Below are 22,870 nucleotides of genomic sequence, written 5' to 3'. Positions count from 1 at the left end.
TATCTTCAAGGCACTAACGTGCTAAAGTGTCTTTCCATATTTCTTGGCTCTCATTGCTTGTATTGTTCGGGGGCAGTGGATTCTTGCAAATGCCATTAGAAGTGCTGGTTCCCATGGATCATGGTTGTGCCTGGATCTACTTTAACTATTAAAGTTGTTATTGTTACTGTTATGTTTCCACTTACGTAGAAACATTAACACTGACAACCAACAAAGAAGAACTCAGGAAGATGTGAGACAGTCAAAGAAATGGGATTTATTTACAATACTTCAGTGAAAAGGTAAACAACGAATGTAGGTTTGAACAATGTGGGGGGAAGAGGGACCTGTGGGCTTTTACCAATAAAACAAACAAAGTACAATCATAAAGGGCCTAGCTCAACCTTATGTGTGAAAAGAAAAAAGGAAACAAAAGGCCTGACTGTCTTGCCTACAAAAAGCATCTAAAAATAATAAAAGTACAACAGTGGCAACAACCCATAACCTGGTGTGACAACAATTTCTTTCTACGTGTGTAGATGTAGAGGATACACCAGTCTTACCTCAGTCCCTAGTCCCCACCACAAACCTTCCTGCCCAACAAAGCAAAGTCAGAGAGAGAGAGAAAAACAAGAGCGAGGCTTTTCAAAGGTCACTCCGTCTCTGATTGGCCAGAGTGTGAGCCAATCCATGGCTCTTTTCACAAGCTAGCAGCCAATCTTCCAATCTTCCACCTCTCACCTGCAGGACTGGGGAAGAGAGAGAGAGAGAGAGGAAGAGACACACACAAATCTATACACGTAACAGTTATTATTATTGTTGCTGTGCATCTCTCTCTTTTTTTCTAAATGCTGCGGCACATGTTATCAAATTGATGAAGACGTTTTCTTAATTTGCTGGTGTTTTGTCTATTGGCATGTGTTTGCATGCATTGAGCTATGGGCCATCGTAATCAACAAAGCAACAACAAAGTCTCTCTAAAACTATTCCTTCTTTCAGCTGTATTGCCATGCCATGATAATGTCATTTTAAAAAAAAAAGACTCTCTGTGATGCAGTCTCTGTCAATTGTGTTTAAATACCTAACCACTTACTTATGCAGCTTTCTGTGCTGCCAGAAAGATAAATGAATAGCTTTAAATTGCATGCAGTCAGAATAAAAATGATAGCCACATTGATGTACTTGGTATATGGTAAAATTTTTTTGATCATGTTTTTAATCAGACATACTGTATAAATATCTAGGTAAACATTCAGCTCTAGTTGAAAAAGAAACTAATGCTACATTCATGCAATTAATCAATTGCTAATTTTTCAGTCTCGCTGAAAAGAGTTTTTATATTTTATATTTCAAACCTTCAACTATTAACTAGAGCTTTGTATGCTACATTATGGGGAGAGTTCAATGTTAACACTACTCAGATGTAAGTCCAGGTCAAGATGAAAAGAGCTCAGAATTATACCGGGCTTGGTCAAATGGAAGTGGAGTGATGATCACCTTCCACAGCTCCTGCAGAAATTGATAAGAACGTATATTAATAAAAACCATACTGAACCCCTCTTGGGGAAATTCATTCTCTGATCTGATGAAACTGGGGGTGCCAGATCGCAACAAATACCATATCTTACTTGCATAATTACAGATCTCCAAAAAGGTTGTAACTTGAGTAGTAGTAAAAAATAAAAATCTTTTTATAGCACCAACACAAAAACACATCTCATTGTTCATTCTATTGAGATTTTATTATGTGTAATATATTCTATTAGGAGTTTCAAATTTGAGATATTATACCTCACTGCTTGCTTACAAAGGACCTTTCAGTTGTGTTTAAGAGTCATCCATCTTATGTGTGTTTATAATAGTTTAGATTATAATTATTCATATTATAATAATACAATTGTTTACAAAGCTGAGTAACTAGTCATTTTACTTGCACTTTACATAACACAACAGCTTCACATAGACAAAATCTTACTCTGATAGATTTAGAGTTGGAGCTGAATTCACGTTTTAGATTAAAGTGAGGTTAGGCTTTAAGATCAAGGCTTGTTTAAAGTTTAGCACCAATTAGTGTACAATAATGTGTAAGCGTTTCCCTTACCAATTGCTCAATGCGTTCATACAGAAGAAACTGTGCAAAGTTAGAAGGGAGCTGCTCCACGCTGAAGCTGCATCGTCCATCCACCAGATCTTGGAGTTGGGACAGGCAGTGTCTGAAATGGTCATAGGCTTTGCAGGAAACATCCATGTGTCGCAGGGTGAAGTTCATCCTTGTAAGACATTCAGACATAGTAGGAAACATGATTACTGCTTGAGCTTGTAACTGAACACTAGTGAAGCTGAATGGTCCGTGTATGTTTTGGTCATTGGATTTTCCTTTCAGAAACGGGTATTAAAAAACAGAAAACGAGTGCTTATTTGATTTTCGTTTTAAAATACAAAAATTAAAATTGAAATACAAGGCGTTTTTCTTTTTCATGGTCAGAAAGGGATGAGCGAAATTTAAAAAATGTTTCGATTTTCATTTTCTGTTTCATAAAACAAAAAATAAAATCACTAGAAAACAGAAACAGAAAAAAGGCCTGTTTTTTCATATTCTGAGACCGGATGTTGTCATTCACAGGACGGTGCTGTGTAGAAGAAACAGTAGGCTAGTAGACTGTGGTCAATCCAGCCGTGAGTCCGATCTCCGTGGTCAAATCAGCCGCACTTAAATTTAGAGTGTACAAGTATTCTCAGCATTATGGTAAATGCGGAGAAACAGCGTATTTACTTCCGGTTTTCAAAATAAAGGTATTTAGAACAGTAAGCTATAATTAAAATATGTTACATTAAAGTGTTGTGCCCCTGATGAATAAAAAAACACTTTATATCAAGTATCTTTACTGCACCAGTGTGGAGAAATGCCAAAATAAAAGTCTCATATTTATGCCTCCAGAGATTGCATATTTGACCATATTTGAGGTACTGTAAAAACATATTGCTCAGTGTTTCCTGGCTACTGATGGTATATTTGACTTTTACACATATGAGACTACAAACATACTTAATATCAAGCATTTTTACTGTACAAATTTGGAGAAATTCAACAATAAAAGTCCCATATTTGTACCTCCATGTGCCATATTTTCATATATTTGAGCTACTGTAAAAACACTTTGCTCAACAATTCCTGGCTATGGATGATATATTTGACTTCTACACATCTAAGACTACAAGTATACTTAATATCAAGCATTTTTACTGTACCAATTTGGAGAAATTGAAGAATAAAAGTCCCATATTTATACTTCCAGATTCCATATTTTCTTATATTTGAGCTACTGTAAAAATGTAAACTGTATGTCGAACCACCTGCAACAGCTGTCACACTGAATAATATAAAAAAATAATATGTGAGGAAGAGACAGTAGGTACAATGGTGTTTTGAAGTTAAAACTAATTATTTTTCCCTTTTACCTACAAATGGACACAGCAGAGCTGCAAAATAAGAAGAATGTGGACTGGCATTGAAAAGTAAACAAATTAGAATTGTGTAGGATTTTGTGTTTAGTGTTTAGTGTTTATATTATCAAGATGTTATTTAACATTTGTGTGAAATTTTGTCACGATTACTGCAGCATTATTGAAGTATAATGAAAATTCTTCACCCATAGCCTGGAAATATTGAGCAATATGTTTTTACAGTAGCTCAAAAATATAAGAAAATATGGAATCTGGAAGTATAAATATGGGACTTTTATTCTTCAATTTCTCCAAATTGGTACAGTAAAAATGCTTGATATTAAGTATACTTGTAGTCTTAGATGTGTAAAAGTCAAATATACCATCAGTAGCCAGGAAACACTGAGCAATATGTTTTTACAGTACCTCAAATATGGTCAAATATGCAATCTCTGGAGGCATAAATATGAGACTTTTATTTTGGCATTTCTCCACACTGGTGCAGTAAAGATACTTGATATAAAGTGTTTTTTTATTCATCAGAGGCGCATGAAACACTTTAATGTAACATATTTTAATTATAGCTTACTGTTCTAAATATCTTTATTTTGAAAACCGGAAGTAAATACGCTGTTTCTCCGCATTTACCATAATGCTGAGAATACTTGTACACTCTAAATTTAAATGCGGCTGATTTGACCACGGAGATCGGACTCACGGCTGGATTGACCACAGTCTACTAGTCTACTGTTTCTTCTCCACAGCACCGTCCTGTAAATGACAACATCCAGTCTCAGAATATATAAAACAGGCCTTTTTTCTGTTTCTGTTTTCTAGTGATTTTATTTTTTGTTTTATGAAATAGAAAATGAAAATCGAATAATTTTTAAAATTTCGCTCATACCCTTTCTGACCATGAAAACGAAAAACGCCTTGTATTTCAATTTTAATTTTTGTATTTTAACACGAAAATCAAATAAGCACTCGTTTTCTGTTTTTTAATACCCGTTTCTGAAAGGAAAATCCAATGACCAAAACATACACGGACCCTGAATACTGACAGTTATCAATTCAGCGCTTTAAGCGCCATTTCCGGTTTACTTACTGCTCCTGTTTACAGCTTTTGCTGCTGTTAGCTCTGTCCAGTGAACGCTATAAACAAATTAGTTTTACTTGTTCCAGCGGTTATTTACCCGCTTAACATTTAAGTGTAGACTAGTTCTACCTAAACACTCAGAGCTACTTCCTTCTTTTAGCGACTTTTTGCTTAAAAAATTTCAAAGTTTTCACTCATGCTAGCTTCATTAGCATTAGCAGTTAGCGATGGCTTCTCCCTCTTCCTCTGCTGCTCTGTCTTGCTCAGTGTGTCAGATGTTAAGTTATTCATCTGCCTCCTTTAGAGATAATGGTACTTGTATTAAATGTAATTTATTTACTGCGCTGGATGTGAGGCTCAGCGATCTAGAGCAGGGGTCACCAACACGGTGCCCGTGGGCACCAGGTTGCCCCCAAGGACCACATGGGTCGCCCGCAGGCCTGTTCTAAAAATTAACATTGAACCACCACCCTTTAAAGTCATTGTTGATAATTATTGTGAGAAATCATTAACGAGATCAGTGTCTTCACATAGATGAGTATCATTAATCATTAATAATAATATATAACTAAAGGCAAATTGAGCAAATTTGTTATTTCAGAAGAGTGTATCAAACTGGTAGCCCTTCATATGACTCAGTACCCATGAAGTAGCTTTCAGTTTAAAAAATGTTCTGATCTAGAGGCACGGTACCGCACCACAGAGTTATATTTAGCCGCAATAGCTAGCCAGCCTCCAGTAGTCGGTGAGGGCCAACCCAGTGTAGCTTCTGTTAGCCTTCCACCGGTAGTTCCCGAGCAGCCGGGAAGCCAGGGAGACTGGGTGACTGTTCAGGGGAAGCATAAACAGAAGAAGCCCATAGTTCACCACCAACAGGTTAATGTTTCTAATAAAAATTCCCCACTCAGCGACACACCCACTGAGGAAACAACTCTGGTTATTGGCAGCTCAATAGTTATAAACGTGAATCTAGCGTTAATGTGGAGTCGCTGTGTAGATATGCAAAAACGACGTCAGACTCCGTAGTTTTCTCTGGACCCCTGCCCAATCTGACCAGTGATGACATGTACAGCCGCATGTCGTCATTCCACGGCTGGCTGTCGAGGTGGTGTCCAGTGGGCTTTATTGATAACTGGCAGCCTTTTTGGGGTAAACCTGGTCTGATTAGGAGAGACAGCATCCATCCCACTGTGTACGGAGCAGCTCTCTTATCCAGAAATATGACAAAGTTTATTTCTAAAACCTGACAATCCAGAGTTGGGACCAGGAAGCAGAGCTGCCGTCTTACACACTTCTCTGCGCTTCCACTAGAACAGTCACCCACCAAAAACCCCATAGAGATTGTGTCTGTCCCCTGACCACCTAAATTATTTAAAGAAATAAAAACAAAAGGGATTAAACATAAAAACCTAATAAAAATTAAAACAATCTCCTCAGTAGCACCAAATAAAAGAATGAAATGTGGACTGTTATATATCAGGTCTCTGTCGTCTAAAGCAGTTCTAGTGAATTAATGAATTAATACATATTAATACTAACATTCCTCGAGGCACCGGCCGAGGAGGTAGTAGCAGCCATATATGATTTGAGTGTTTTAATGGACCCTAAACCTAAACTAAATTAAAGCTGCAAGCAGCGTTGGGCGGGACCTCGCACTCCACGCAACTTGGGGCGGGCTGTGGCTGCGTCGCGTGCCGTCGTAACAAGTGCGGACCACAACATGAAAATCTGCCATTAATCAGCTCATAATCGCCACACAGCGCTTACTTCCTGTTGCCAGTAGGTGGCGCTATCACTATGTCTGAATGTTGTCATGTAGACATGTTCAAGGCGAGACTGATAACACACGTGAAGTTTCATTGAGATTGGACCACGTACGCTGAAGTTATGAGGACGTGTTCAGGGCAAAACTGTTTCAGAATATATTAAGTTTATTGGAGATTGGACATTGCACTATTATGAGCACTATTTTATGGCGAATCTGCTGAAATGGACAAGTTGTCACTGGTACGCGGTTTAATGTACAGTCACAGCTCAACTTTTCAATGTTTGTATGACGACAGAATTCAAAGTGGCCAACTTTGACCTCATGCCACAGACACGCTCAACGTACAGTCTCAAATAGCACAACGTTTAATCAGCACCATTTTTTGACTGTACTGACCAATTTTGAAGCAGATCCGATAAGGATAGGAGTTCGTTCAAATACAAGGCGAAAAATTCACCGAAAATGCGCATGGAATTCACTATGGCCAACTTTGAGGGCACGCCACGGACACGCCCTTCAACGTACATGCACATAGCACAACTTTTAATATGAACCATTTTTTGACTGTACTCACAAATTTTGAAGCATATCCGTTAAATTCCGTAGGAGGAGTTCGTTCAAATACAACGCGAAAAGTTTGCCGAAAGTGAAAATGAAGATCAAAATGGCCGACTTCCTGTGGGGTTTCAGGTATGGGTCCAAGAGGCTTTTTTTGTACGTCCCGGCATGTTACACGAGCCTACCGAGTTTCGTACATATCGGTGAAACGTGGCGCCGGGGCTGCTGTTTTTTTATCCTGTAGGGGGCGCTAGACACACGACAAACATGATTTTTGGTATGTGAGCTTCAGGCACTACTGTACACGTACCCTGTGAATGTCATATTCATAACTATTACGGTCTCCGCACAGTGATTTATCATGCCAAAATAGCGCCACCTAGTGGCGTATTTTTTTTTCCTTTTTAAGGGAGCCTCAGGGAGCCATGGGGAAGCATCGTACCAAGTTTCATCTTAATCACACATACCGTTGTAGAGATATAAACTTCTTCATTTTAAAGAGTGCCACCTAGTGGCGATGGCCTGAAATTGTGCATAATGCTTAAGGAAGACATGTGGAACTATGGACCAAAGTTTGGTGTCAATCGGACATACCAATGTGGAGAAATGGTCCACTTCCTTTTTTGACGAAAAATCCACAGGAAGAGCTAATTTTATAACGTGCTGTTTTTTTGAAATATCAAAATTCTGTTAATCACTTTTTTTATTATGAGGGTCCTCAGATGCTACGTGAAAAATTTTGTGCGAATCGGACAAAGCGCATGGGGGGAACACAGAAAAGTAGTTTATGGACATTTCGCGCTCTAGCGGAGAAAAATTATAGGCGGGAGTGGGCGTGGCCTATATGGGGAGATTCAGCTCCATTCACCGAACGCGTGGATACAAGATTTTTGAATGTGCGACAAACTATGCAGAAGTTATTAGCATAAACGCATTTTTTATGATACTAGCGCCACCTAGTGGCCATCACAAAAGCGACCCATAGAATATCCCCATTTTCACCAGGCCTGACAATTTTGCCAAATAAAATTGACTTTTCATATATGTTCAGGGGGGCAAAAATGCAGTCAAAGGGGGCTAAAAATAGTTAAAGCTGCAAGCAGTGTTGGACGGGATCTCAAACCCGGCGCGCGTTGGGGCGTGCTGCGACCGCGTCACATGCCGTCGGGGTGTGAAAATGTCACGTAAATCAGCTCAAAATCGCCACGCAGCACTTACTTCCTGTTGCCACTAGGTGGCGCTATCACTATGTGTTCAGGGCGGGACTCTTATCAGACATGTGAAGTTTCGTTGCAGTCGGACCATGTATGCAGAAGTTATGACGAATCCCTCTTTTTATGGCGAAGGATCGAAATTGGATCCAATCCAATCCAATCCAACTTTATTTGTTAAGCACTTTAAAACAACCAAAGTTGACCAAAGTGCTGTACAGGAGAATAAATAAGACATCATAAATAAAAGACATAACAGCTCACATGAGGCGCAAAATAACATATAATACAACAATAAAATGAAAAGACATAAATAAAAATAATAACCATGCAATAACAAGCAATCAAAAAGTAAAAATAACAAATACAAAAAATAAATCAAGTAAATAAAGTCGACATCTTACTAGGTGTCAAAGGCCACAGAGAAGAGATGGGTTTTAAGACCGGTTTTAAAAACAGACAGAGAAGAGGCCTGTTTAATGTGCAGAGGCAGATCATTCCATAATTTAGGAGCAGACACAGCAAAGGCACGGTCCCCTCTGAGCTTCCGCTTAGTTTTAGGCACACTCAGGAGCAGCTGATCATCTGACCTGAGGGGGCGGACGGGTATATAGGGGTGTAGAAGCTCAGATAGGTAGGGCGGGGCAAGACCATTTAGGGATTTAAAAGCAAATAAAAGAATTTTAAAATGGATCCTAAATTGAATTGGCAGCCAGTGGAGTGAGGCTAAAATGGGGGAAATGTGCTCATGTTTACATGTGCCAGTTAAAAGACGTGCAGCAGCATTCTGTACCATCTGAAGACGGGCGATGGAGGACCCACTAACCCCCACATATAGTGCATTACAGTAATCCAGCCGAGTGGTAACAAAGGCGTGGATTACCGTCTCAAAGTGCTGCCTTGATAGAATTGGCTTTATTTTGGCCAGCTGCCTCAAATGGAAAAAGCTTGATTTGACAACAGCCTTGATCTGACTGTCAAACTTAAGCTCAGGGTCCACCTTAACCCCTAGGTTTGTGATGCTAGGTTTAAAATACTGGGCCAAGGAACCCAGATCTACAGGGGGGATCCCTGTGGTGCCACCAAAAACCATCACTTCTGTCTTTTTATCATTGAAATTTAAAAAGTTCAGAGTCATCCAGGCCTTTATGTCGTCAAGGCACTTAAGTAGCAGTCTGACAGAGTATTCATTTTTCTTTTTAAGAGGCACATAAATCTGACTGTCGTCTGCATAACAGTGGAATGAAAAGCCGTGCTTCCTAAGTATGGAACCAAGTGGGAGCAAATAGAGAGAGAAAAGGAGAGGGCCAAGAACTGAGCCCTGTGGGACCCCACACGAGAGAGGAGCAGAGGAGGATACAGAGTCACCTAGGCTGACACAGAAAGTTCGATCAGCCAAGTAAGACCTGAACCACTCCAGTGCTATGCCCCTGATGCCCACCCACTGCTTCAAACGTGAGATCAGTATTTCATGATCCACTGTGTCAAATGCAGCAGTTAAATCTAAAAGCACAAGGATAACACAGTCACCAGAGTCAGTAGCTAAAAAGATATCATTAAAGCTGATTCTGTGCTGTGCACGGTTTTAAAACCGGATTGCCACGGGACACCACGCCACGGGCAGGAGGTTTGACAAAAAAAACTGAAGAGCACAACTTTTAATGGTGAATGTGTTTAGATGGCTGTGTCCAAATCTTAAGTCGGTCCAATAAATGCCCTAGGAGGAGTTCGTTCAAATACAAACCTAAACTAAATTATAATTCATTTGAAAGCCTTGTTCTTAGTCTTTCTCACCCAAACTGGAAAACACTGCAGCCAGTTCTATTTGTTATAGTGTACCGCGCTCCTGGACCGTAACCTGATTTTATATCTGAATTCTCAGAGTTTTTATCAAGTTTAGTCCTTAAATCAGATAAAGTAATTATTGTAGGTTTTTTAATATTCATGTGGATGTTAACAATGACAGCCTTAGTAACGCATTTATATCATTAATAGACTCAATTGGCTTCTGTCAGAGAGTAAATAAACCAACTCATTGTTTAAATCACACTCTTGACCTTGTTCTATCATATGGCATTGATATTGATAATTTAATAGTCTTCCCACATAATCCTTTCCTATCTGACCATTATTTAATAACTTTTGAATTCCTATTATTGAATTATAAGCCATTAGGCAAAAATTCCTACAGCAGATGTTTATCTGACAGTGCTGTAGCTAAATTTAAGGAGGAGATTCCATCAGTGTTTAATTCAATGTCATGTCTGAATATAACAGTCCTATAACAACTTTAGTCCCTCCCAAATTGATAATCTTGTTAATAGTGCTGCAGGCTCACTACGATCAACATTAGACTCTATCGCCCCTATAAAGAGGAAATTATTAAAACATAGGAGACTAGCACCGTGGTACAACCACCAAACCCGCCACTTAAAGCAAAAAACAAGGAAATCTCAAAGGAAATGGAGCTCTTCGAAATGATTAAAATATCGCTCAATTTGGCAAGATAATCTTAAAACCTATGGAAAGGCCCTCTGTAATGCCAGAGGAGCCTATTACTCAACACTAATAGAAGAAAATAAGAACAACCCCAGGTTCCTATTCAGCACTGTAGCCAGGCTGACAGAGAGTCACAGCTCTATTGAGCAACATATCCCCACAACCCTAAGTAGCAATGATTTCATGAGCTCCTTTTATGATAAAATTATTACTATTAGAGAGAAAATTAATCACCAAATGCCCTCAACAGCTATCACTGGCTCTCCAAGTTCAGGAAATTTAACTAATGTAAACTCAGATATTTATTTAGAATGTTTGTCTGCTATCGATCTTCATCAGTTAACTTCAATAATTTCTTCATCGAAGCCTTCAAACCTGTCTATACCAGACTACCAACTATAGACCGATTTCTAACCTCCCCTTCCTCTCTTAGATTACGGAGAAAGTAGTCGCCAAACAATTGTGTGACTTTCTACATAACAATAGCTTATTTGAGGATCTTCAGTCGGGATTTAGAGTTCATCACAGGAGAGAGACAGCTCTGGTTAAAGTTAATAATGACCTTTTGATTGCTTCAGACAATGGACTTGTCTCTGTACTTGTATTATTAGATCTTAGTGGCGCATTTGACACCATTGACCATGATATTCTTTTACAGAGACTTGAGCATCAAATTGGCATTAAAGGAACCGCACTAAGCTGGTTTAGGTCATACTTATCTGATCGTTCTCAGTTTGTATATGTTAACGATGAATCTCCATAAATACTACAGTTAGTCATGGAGTTCCACAAGGTTCTGTACTTGGACCAATACCATTTACTTTATATATGCTTCCTTTAGGCAACATTATTAGGAATCACTCCATTAACTTTCATTGCTATGCAGTATATCGATCCTTCAAGCCCGATGAAATTAATCAATTATCTAAATTACAAACATGTCTTAAGGACATAAAATCCTGGATGAGCTGCAATTTTCTGATGTTAAACTCTGGATGGCATTACCTTGGCCTCTAGCACCACTGTCAGGAATCCTGAAGTTATCTTTGATCAGGACATGTCATTTAATTCCCACATAACGCAAACCTCTGGGACTGCCTTCTTTCATTTATGTAATATTACAAAAACAAGACACATCCTGTCACAGATGGATGCAGAAAAACTAATCCATGCATCTGTTACTTCTAGGCTGGATTACTGCAACTCCTTATTATCATGCCCAAGTAAGTCCATTAAATGGTAAATGGTAAATGGACCTGTACTTGTATAGCGCCTTTCTAGTCTTCCGACCACTCAAAGCGCTTTTACACTACATGGCACATTCGCCCTTTCACACACATTCCCTCAGTGATGGTTAAGCCCATCGAACAGAAACTAACTCATTGATGCACATTCACACACCAATGCACGGCATCAGGAGCAATTCGGGGTTCAGTATCTTGCTCAAGGATACTTTGACATGTGGCACCAGGAACCGGGGATTGAACCAACAACCTTCCGGGGATGACCTGCTCTGCCTCTGCACCACAGCCGCCCATTAAGACACTCCAATTAATTCAGAACGCTGCAGCACGAGTACTGACAGGAACTAGGAAAAGAGATCACATCTCTCCTGTACTAGCTTCTCTGTACTGGCTCCTTGTAAAATTTAGAATAGAATTTAAAATCCTCCTCCTCACCTACAAAGCTCTTCATGGTCAGGGCCCTTCATATCTTAAAGAGCTCATAGTACCCTATTACCCATCTAGAACACTGCGTTCTCTGAATGCAGGGCTACTTGTGGTTCCTATAGTCTCAGAAAGTAGAACAGGAGCTAGAGCCTTCAGTCACCAAGCTCCTCTCCTGTGGAACCAGCTTCCGGTTTTGGTTCCGAAGGCAGACACCCTCTCCACATTTAAGAGTAGGCTTAAGGCGTTCCTCTTTGATAAAGCTTATAGTTAGCGCTGGCTCAGGTGAGTCCTGAACCATCCCTTAATTGCTGCTATAGGCCTAGACTATCGGGGGAATTCCCATGATGCACTGAGCTCCCTCTTCCTCTCTCTCTCTCTCTGTCTGCACTCATTCATGTCCCATTAATGCATGTTACTACCTTCACTTCTTCCCCGGAGTTCTTGTGCTTTCTCGTCTCGCAGGTTCTCATGGATCCTGGTGGAGCCTCCTGCCATGGTCCTGTTTGACTGCCATTGCTAATATCACTGATATTATTGTTATTATTATTATTAATATTATTATTACTACAGTTACTACTATTACTATTGTCACTGCTCATTGTCCCCCATCGTAGCAGTTGTCGTCGTCATCATCTTCTTCATCAGTCACTACTACTATTAGTGTAGTTGTTGCTACTGTTGTTGCTGTGCGTCTCTCTCTCTCTCTCTCTCTCTCTCTCTCTCACCCCAACTGGTCGAGGCAGACAACCACCCACCTACAGCCGAAGGTTCTGTCCTAGGTTTCTGCCTCTAAAAGGCAGTTTTTCCTTGCCCTCGTCGCCAAGTGCTTGCTCATGGTGGTACTGTTGGGTCTCTGTATATAATGTTATAAGGAGTTTGGTCTAGACCTGCTCTATTTGAAAAGTGTCCTGAGATAACTTCTGTTATGAATTGGAGCTATACAAGTAAAATTTAATTGAACCTGAGGAATGCAGAGCTTTATGCCTAACATACATCAACAAGCCCAAAAATAACTAAATAAACTTGCTTCTGTCAAAACTAATTAGCGTACTAATTACTATCATTTACACAAAAGACGGTGCCCAGATGAGAGCAGTGCTCCTTATTTGGACCTTTTAAAAAAATAAACATTGGCAAACAATTTTTATAAACAGCATCCAAAACAGGAAATAAAAATAATTTAATTTAAATAAATAACAATATAATCAAATAGATTACATTTCTACAGGCTGATCACATTCATAATTCACCATTTGAGTAACCTATAGTATTTTTTTACTACTGGCTGCAGGTACAAAGAATACATTTGGCGCGGCTATGGCTCAGATTCGGAAGGTCGTGGGTTCGATCCCCGGCTCCTGGTGCCACATGTCGAAGTATCCTTGAGCAAGATACTGAACCCCGAATTGCTCCCGATGCCGTGCATCGGTGTGCGAATGTGTATGAATGAGTTAGTTTCTGTTCAATGGACTTTGCCATCACTGAGTGAATGTGTGTGAAAGGGTGAATGTGACACATAGTTTAAAGCGCTTTGAGTGGTCGGAAGACTAGAAAGGCACTATACAAGTACAGGTCCATTTACCATTTACATTTCACTGTGCATTGTACACTGTGCATTGTACTATGTATAACTGTGCATGTGACAAATAAATATCTTACCTTACCTGTAGCTTAACACTTAGAATGACAAAATCTTAATATTTAGCACGATAGTATAATCTAATGTAATGTAATATCCAAGCTACTTGAGAAAGAAAGTATTCCAAAGAAGGAACAGTGGTAAACCAGACAATGGGTCATGTTACACGTGGGGAACAAAGGCTGGCCCGTGTGATCCAATCAAACAGACAAGCTGTTGTAGTTAATGCTAGTTCTGATAGAAAGGTGTCAGAACACAGTGCATTGCAGTTTGTTGTGTATGGGGCTGCATAACATAATGACAGATCTTTCAGAGTGGATTGTGACAAGAACTCTCCGGCCAAACAAAAGGCGGAGGTATCTGTTTTTACACTAACGGTGGCTGGTGTAATGATGTAACAATGATCATGCAGCACTGCTCTCCTTATCTGGAATCTTTTTTCATAAACTGCGAACCTTTCTCCTCCGCAAATTTGTTTCATTTATTCTGGTCCCTTTGTATATTCCACCACATGCCAACGTGCAGGATGCATAGCGCATGCTAGCCGACCAGATACTGTGTGTGGAGTGGACTAACCTGAACTACACTTACTTACACTTTAATTACATCAGACAATAGACTTAAATCTTAGTGTTATTCGATACCATTGATCATTGCATCCTGTTGCAGAGACTATGGCATCTTATTGGCATTAAAGGAACCTCAATAAATTGGTGGCAGTGTGGCATGTAGTGTAGAGCGCATTGAGTGGTCAAAAGACTAGAAAGGAGCTATATAAGTACAGTCCATTTACCATTGATATGCTTCCTTTAGGCAACATTAGGAATCTTTCCATTAATTTTCATTGTTATGCAGATGATACCCAATTATATCTATCAATGAAGCCTAAATAAACTAAATTACAAGAATGCCTTAAGGACATAAAAACCTGGATGACCTGCAATATCTGATGTTAAACTTTGACAAAACTGAATGTCTGGTGCTTGGTCACCTGAAACACATTATCTAAAGATATACAGTGGGTACGGAAAGTATTCAGACCCCTTTAAATTTTTCACTCTTTGTTTCATTGCAGCCATTTGCTAAAATCAAAAAAGTTCATTTTATTTCTCATTAATGTACACTCAGCACCCCATCTTGACAGAAAAAAACAGAAATGTAGAATTTTTTGCAAATTTATTAAAAAAGAAAAAGGAGCTCGGAGACAGAATTGTGGCAAGGCACAGATCTGGCCAAGGTTACAAAAGAATGTCTGCAGCACTCAAGGTTCCTAAGAGCACAGTGGCCTCCATAATCCTTAAATGGAAGAAGTTTGGGACGACCAGAACTCTTCCTAGACCTGGCCGTCCAGCCAAACTGAGCAATCGTGGGAGAAGAGCCTTGGTGAGAGAGGTGAAGACGAACCCAAAGATCACTGTGGCTGAGCTCCAGAGATGCAGTAGGGAGATGGGAGAAAGTTCCACAAAGTCAACTATCACTGCAGCCCTCCACCAGTCGGGGCTTTCTGGCAGAGTGGCCCGACGGAAGCCTCTCCTCAGTGCAAGACATATGAAAGCCCGCATAGAGTTTGCCAAAAACACATGAAGGACTCCCAGACTATGAGAAATAAGATTCTCTGGTCTGATGAGACCAAGATTGAACTTTTTGGCGTTAATTCTAAGCGGTATGTGTGGAGAAAACCAGGCACTGCTCATCACCTGCCCAATACAATCCCAACAGTGAAACATGGTGGTGGCAGCATCATGCTATGGGGGTGTTTTTCATCTGCAGGGACAGGACGACTGGTTGCAATTGAAGGAAAGATGAATGCGGCCAAGTACAGAGATATCCTGGAAGAAAACCTCTTCCAGAGTGCTCAGGACCTCAGACTGGGCCGAAGGTTCACCTTCCAACAAGACAATGACCCTAAGCACACAGCTAAAATAACAAAGGAGTGGCTTCGGAACAACTCTGTGACCATTCTTGACTGGCCCAGCCAGAGCCCTGACCTAAACCCAATTGAGCATCTCTGGAGAGACCTGAAAATGGCTGTCCACCAACGTTCACCATCCAACCTGACAGAACTGGAGAGGATCTGCAAGGAAGAATGGCAGAGGATCCCCAAATCCAGGTGTGAAAAACTTGTTGCATCATTCCCAAGAAGACTCATGGCTGTACTAGCCCAAAAGGGTGCTTCTACTCAATACTGAGCAAAGGGTCTGAATACTTATGACCATGTGGTATTTCAGTTTTTCTTTTTTAATAAATTTGCAAAAATTTCTACATTTCTGGTTTTTTTCTGTCAAGATGGGGTGCTGAGTGTACATTAATGAGAAATAAAATGAACTTTTTTGATTTTAGCAAATGGCTGCAAAGAAACAAAGAGTGAAAAATTGAAAGGGGTCTGAATATTTTCCGTACCCACTGTAGTTATTCTAGATGGCCTTACCCTGGCCTTCAGCACCACCATAAGGATTCTTGAAGTTATCTTTAATCAGGATGTCTTCTAAATTCCACATAAAACAAACGTGCCTTTTTTTCACCTATGTAACAATGCAAAAATCGGGCACATCCAGTCGCAAAAAGATGCAGAAAAATGTATTCATGCATTTGTAACTTCTCGGCTGGATTACTGCAATTTCTTTTTATCCGGTTGCCCTTAATAAGTCTATTTAGATGCTATAACTGATCCTAAATTTGCTGCAGCACGAGTACTCACAGAAACTAGGAGAAATAGATCTTATTACTCCTGTATTAGCCTCTCTGCTCTGCTTTAAAATTCAGAATGCAATTTTAAATCCTCCTCCTCACCTACACAGCTCTTCATTGTCTGGCACCATCATAACTTAAAGAGCTCATAGTACCCTATTACCCCACTAGAACACTGCCCTCCCAGAATACATTGTTACTTCTGGTTCCTGTAGTCTCCAAAGTAGGATTGGAGCCAGAACCTTAAGCTATCAACCTATCCTGTAGAACCAGCCTCTAGTTTGGGTCGGGAGGCAGACATCCTCACCAAATTTAAGAGTAGGCTTAAGATGTTCCTCTTTGATAAAGCTTATAGTTAGGGCTGGCTCGGTGAGCCCTGAACCATACCTTAGTTATGCTGCTAGTTATGCTTCCATTCTCTGCTCTACAACTTTTGTACATCGTCAGAATTACATTTATGTGGCACTTGCTTTAACAATGTACGGACAGCAGGGTTTTATTCACACAACATTTTCTCCTTACCTTTTCTCTATGGAGATTAAGACAGTGCAGCTGTGGGTAAAGTTACTGCAGAGTTGGTACAGTGTTCGGAAAAGGCCATCTGTCAGATCATCATCATAGCAAACTGGTGACACAAAAAACAAATCCAAATATTTTTTCTGCTTGCTTGTCAGACTGTATTAGTATTACGTAGTTATGTGATTCATATTGCACCTCTAATGGCTCAATTTAGTACTGTGGAGATGCCACTCCTCATGAATGAGGATGTGTTTGGAAACATTTTTAGACACATTCTTTCCCAATCTTCTTTGGTGAAAAGTATATATTCACATATGTCTTATTTCAGAAGTAATAATAGAGTAGGTCCTCTACTTCCTTCAGTCAGGCCATTTCATTGTTATCTATCCACCACAGCTGTATCATCAAAAAACTTGATGATGGTGTAGGGAGTTGAAAGTTGCTATACAGTCGTGTGTGCACATGGAGGACAGTATGGGGCTCAAAACGTAGCCTGGGGTGCTCCGGGGTTAAGGATGAAGGTGGAAGAGGCGTGTCTGCATACCTTCTCCACCTGGGGTCTGCCTGTCAGGACGTCAAGGATCCACAAGCATTGTGAGGTGTTTAATCCAAGGTTCTAGAGCTTTGTGATGAGCTTGTAGGGTACAATGAATAGCAATTTCACATACATTTCTTATCCTGATGAGATAGGGTGTACTATGACATATTTTATTGATCGGTTGGGACAATAGGCAAATTTTAGTGGGTCCAGTATGCTAGGTAGTGAGGAACAGAGGTAATTCTTGACCAACTGTTCAAAGCACTTCATCCACAACAGAGGTGATTGCCACTGGATCATAGTCATTCTGGCAGGCTGGTCTTGTTTTTTTGGGGCAAAGGAATGATGGAAGAGCACTAGGGGATCAGCACATAGTTTGAGGACATGCTCATCTGGTCCTGCTGCTTTGTTTGTTCACATGACATTCCTGACGTCATGCTCAGAAATTGTCATAGCTGCCAATCCATTTTCATCTATTTTTTGCTGGCTGCCTAAAAGTTCTTTAGCTCATTTGCATCATCATTTGACAGCATTTTCCAGATGTTTTCTATTCAGGAGGCTAAAATGTCTTTAATATATGTTTTTAATAAATATCTTCATCTCATATATAATAAACAAGGATACATTCTTGTGACTGCAGATTTTCTTTTTTCTTTTTCTTTTTTAAAGATACTGTTTTTTTTATGCGTTAAATTGATACAACAGATGAAGAAACACAGGAAGGGGTGGAGAGAAAGGAAGGATTACATGCAGCAAAGGCCCACAGGTTGGAATCGGACTTGGGCCACCGCAGTAAGCCTACATGGGGAGCACACTCCACCAGGTGAGCACTTCATATTTGGCGGCCGCAACATGCTTGAAAGCTCATGGAAATTTTACACAAAATTCAAACGTGGCAGAAACTCACGTATGGCTAAGCCCCCCTGCCCCGAATCAGCCCCCAAGACGCGTAAGGTCAACATGTATCCGTAACGCATGTGTATCGTGATAAAAGAACCCAAACCCAACAGGAAGTCGGCCATTTTGGATTTTGTGGTCATTGCATTGGATTGCATGCAGGGAATCTATCGGATTGACTCCACATTTAAACCCAGCCATCTAAAGACATTCACGATTAAAAGTTGCGCTATTAACGACATTCCGTCGAACAGCTTGGACGTGGCGTGGTGTCCCATGGCGTCCAATTTCGATCCTTCGCCTTGAAAGTTGTCATAACTTCTGCGTACATGCTCTGATCCCAACAAAACTTCTTATGTTTGATTAGAGTCCCGCCCTGAACACATCTATGTGATTATGTTCAGCAATAGTGAGAGCGCCAACAAGTGGCAACTGGAAGACTAAAAATGTGCTATACAAATACAGGTCCATTTACCATTTTATACTTTCACGTTCTACTCCTAGCAGGATGCACCTGAAATTTACTCATGAAATGCAAAACACATTGTTGATGATATATGATGAATGTGGTGAGACGGCGTGTCTGTGGCATGGCGTCAAATTTTGATATACCGCCACAAAACACAAGTTTGCTCTAACTTGAGTGTACATTGTCCATTCGGCTTCAAACTTCACTTGTCTGATAAGAGTCCCGCCTTGAACTCATCTATGTGATAATATTCCCTAATAGTGAGAGCGCCACCCAGTGGTGGAATTTATTACACTTTAATGTATTTCTCCCAGCAGATTGAACACACAAAGTTGAAATTTGGTCAAAAGACCCTTACAATGTTGACAATGACATCTTACGAATGTTATGAATTTTTATTGAACCGTGTTGCCGTAGCGACACAGCGAGCATCACCTTGTTGTTTTAACATTTGATTGCATTTTGCGGGGGCTAAACAAGCTCAACACCTCATGAAACTAGGCACACTTGTCCCACATGGCAGCATTTTACATTTCATATGGATGTTGCCTGTGGGTGTGTCAAAATGGCTCGATAGCACCCCCTACAAACTTTCAAAAAACCAGACCTGGTGTCCTGTTTAGTGGACATGAATGAAAATTGGCAGGCATAGATAGCAAGTTAGGACGTACAAAAACGCTTCTTGGACCCATAACCCAAACACAACAGGAAGTCGGCCATTTTGAATTCCGTGGTAATTTTTGGTGAGTTTTTTGCCTTGTATTTGAACAAACTCCTCCTAGGGAATTTATCGGATCTGCTTCAAAATTGACCAGTACAGTCAAAAAATGTTGTTGATTAAAATTTGTGCAATTTGTGACTGTACGTTGAAGGGCGTGTCCGTGGCGTGCCGACAAAGTTGGCCAGCTTGAATCAAATGTCAAACTGTGATGCCATATCGGAATTTCAGGGCTTCAATTTTAACTAACTCTTCCTACAGATTTTATCGGATTGACTTCAAATTCAATCACTGCAATCTAGACCAATTGGTGATCAAAAGCTAATCAAACATTTACTGTGCATCAAACGGCGTGTCCGTAGCATGGAGCTGAATTTCCACGGTTCGCAGTGAAGAGTCTCGCTATGAACGCATAAGTCTTTTGCACAGTGTCTGAATCGCGTGACAATGTAGAGCGGTCTCCTTCAGCTTCTGACGATAAGGGCTTTGGTGTGGGGTGACGTGAAAATTACATGTTGTGGTTCGAACGTGTTACGACGGCATGTGCCGCGGCCGCACCATGCCCCAAGTTGTGTGGAGTGTGAGGTCCTGCCCAATGCTGCTTGCAGCTTTAATTATTATTGTTTTTATTATTATTATTGTTATTATTATAATTGTTGTTTTGATTATTAATAATTAGCTCAATAACCTACCATCAGCAGCAATGATGAAGGTGGTGTTCTTATGCATATCCGCTACTTCATCCTCTGTCCAGCTAAATTCCACATCATCATCTACAAAGATTAAACAAATGGAAAGACAAAGACAAAGATGAAGAAGGTGGTTGGTTCTTGTTATAGCAGCAACTCACAATCCCTTTGGAATAAGGTCTTCCAAGCCTACTTGGCACAGTATGTATAACTAAAAGCTGTAGTTAGTGACTTATATGGTTGTAAAATGCTGCAGCTAAGCTTGGGTAGGTTAGGGTAGGTTACTTACAAGTATCAGGGGCAAACTCACTTCAAAATTCACAAAAAACTACAGCACACATTTTCACTTACACAATTATTTTATGATGAAGTTTATACTCATGGTTGTTTTTAAAAAAAATTAAAAAAAATTTATTACCTGTACAAAGGTCATGCTGGAGCCAATCCAGATGTCTCACTCTCACCTCACCACCTGAAAGACAGTATTAATAGACAGATTAAAGTCATAAGCTTTCCTTAGTATTTCATTGTACACTGTACAGGTTAGTGTAAATTTGGGGTGTCAACTTCCCCATACATTTGATTAAAAGGATGAGACACAATTTCATATACTGGAGGAAGCACATAATTGCTAACCCAGGCCAGCTGAAAAAGTACAGCAACAGTGGCCATGGTATCAGCTGGACTTGTATTAGAATAATAGAGAAGGAAATAAGGCAAAAAGACAAAAAAAGTAATAAAAAGAGTAATCAAAGTTATCTCACCTGAATGCTCTGTCATATGTCTATTTAACAATACATTTCTCTTGCACATGCTTAGAAGGTCTTCTCCCACATCTGTAAAAAAAAAAAAAAAAAAAAAAAAGAGGTCTTTCAGTAATGAAAATGGACAGAGGTGTCTTGCTGCTCAACTTCAAAAAAGCTTTTTGATATCATACCCATCCAAATTCCCTGCCAAGGGCAGAGGAGCACACCTAAAAAAACAATACTTTCCTAAATGCAGTTTTGATCCAGTTTAGCCCTTCCTCTTTGTTATTACATTACAATTTGGATTGGATTTAGGATTAAGGATTCAGCACCCAATCATATATTTTAATGGTGAGAAGAAGTCCTTAAATCTGGTGGCGTGGCAGCAGAAGCTTCTGTACGTCTTCCCAGATGGCAGCAGGGTGAACAGGTTGTGGCTGGGGTGGGTACTGTCTTTTAGTATCCTCACTGATATATCTGATGCAGGTTGTGGTCTGCGATCCTCTACAAAGTAGTCAGTTGGGGAGCTGAAGGCACAGATAGGGTCAGAAAACGACTAGGGCTAGTTCTGTCCTTGACTACCCTCTTGACACCATAGGAGCATGGATGAAAAGAGGATGTTAGCCAAGCTGATGTCAATTATGCAACACCTCTCACCCCCTGCATAAAACTGCTGTCGAGCAGCTCCTTCAGCAACACCCACAGCCGCACCCACAGTGCAAGAAGGAGTGGTACTGCAGGTCCTTCATTCCAACAGCTGTCAGACTCTTTAACTCAGCAACGGCATAATGTAGTGTTGTTGTCTCTGTAACATCAGCCAAAACTTATCACAGACACTTTTTTGCACTTTTTTGAATCCGTACTGTGCATTTATAGCTATGTGTTGTGTTTAATTTACACTGCTGTATACATTTTTTTTATCCTGTGCAATTGTATTTATTTCTACACTTATTTCCTGCTGTGACCTGTGCAATGTTCCATTAATCACATCTGTGTATATATATATATATATATATATATATATATATATATATAAAATCTGAATTTTACAACTGAGATTTCTGTGAATTCTTTGATAAGCATGGAAGGTCATTCTAGACCTTGGGATCAATATGTGTAACAAACTAATCTCAGCACAATCAATTCATCATCAATCAATTTCCTTGCTTTTTCTGAGCTTTCAACAGCATCTCACAGTTGTTAATTCATGGTGCTATCCATTTGTCTCGTGAACTCGGAACCCGAGTTGGAAAGTGTAAATCTCGCAGCTATCTTGTGACATTTCACTGAGACACACCCCCTTTTGGTCGGAATTTCAGCCGTCCAGCTCGGGGTGCCTCAGGGTACCCCGAGCTGGATGGGGGGGTACGTACGACCCGCAAAACAAAGATGGCAGCGCCCATATTGAGATGTATTTTCTTTGTATTTGTACTACGTTGGTCATTTTAATGTCGATTTTAAATGCTCCTACACACTTGTTTACATTGCTGCTTTAGTCCGGTCACCAACTTATGCATTGCACGGTGTTGCTGTGCGTGCAATACAATGTAAAGTTTTGTTTTCGAGCTGGTTTGCTAAATAGGCTAATCTAGCTAACAATAACACTAACCTGCTACTACCCCTGGTGGCTCAAGACAAACGCCACAGCACTTGTTGAATTTGAAATAGGCGAAAATGGCAAAATATTATTGAAATGACTTGCAATAACGGAATTACCTCAAATGTTAGTGTTGAGCTTGTTT

The 22,870-nt window shown here is 40.1% G+C and overlaps 1 protein-coding gene across 4 annotated transcripts in view; it reads right to left on the bottom strand.

Annotated features, from left to right (window-relative positions):
* Nucleotides 1–236: 236 nt before the first annotated feature.
* mettl22 (methyltransferase 22, Kin17 lysine) overlaps nt 237–22,870 on the bottom strand; it is a 42,239-nt gene continuing 19,605 nt past the window's right edge. For all 4 annotated transcript variants that reach the window (XM_051386975.1, XM_051386977.1, XM_051386976.1 and 1 more), the window contains 7 exons: nt 21,147–21,218; nt 20,801–20,854; nt 20,386–20,466; nt 17,075–17,177; nt 2,081–2,249; nt 1,442–1,488; nt 237–728 (listed from right to left, as the gene is read on the bottom strand). In XM_051386975.1, the coding sequence (XP_051242935.1) occupies nt 680–728; nt 1,442–1,488; nt 2,081–2,249; nt 17,075–17,177; nt 20,386–20,466; nt 20,801–20,854; nt 21,147–21,218 (575 nt within the window). In that variant the 3' untranslated portion in view covers nt 237–679. The remainder of the gene's footprint in view (nt 729–1,441; nt 1,489–2,080; nt 2,250–17,074; nt 17,178–20,385; nt 20,467–20,800; nt 20,855–21,146; nt 21,219–22,870) is intronic.

The sequence above is a fragment of the Dicentrarchus labrax genome, unplaced genomic scaffold (assembly GCF_905237075.1).
Source record: "Dicentrarchus labrax unplaced genomic scaffold, dlabrax2021, whole genome shotgun sequence".
In the NCBI taxonomy this organism is placed as follows: domain Eukaryota; kingdom Metazoa; phylum Chordata; class Actinopteri; family Moronidae; genus Dicentrarchus; species Dicentrarchus labrax.
The sequence above is the reverse complement of the archived record's forward strand: the minus strand, read 5'-3'. Positions and strand labels throughout refer to the sequence as shown.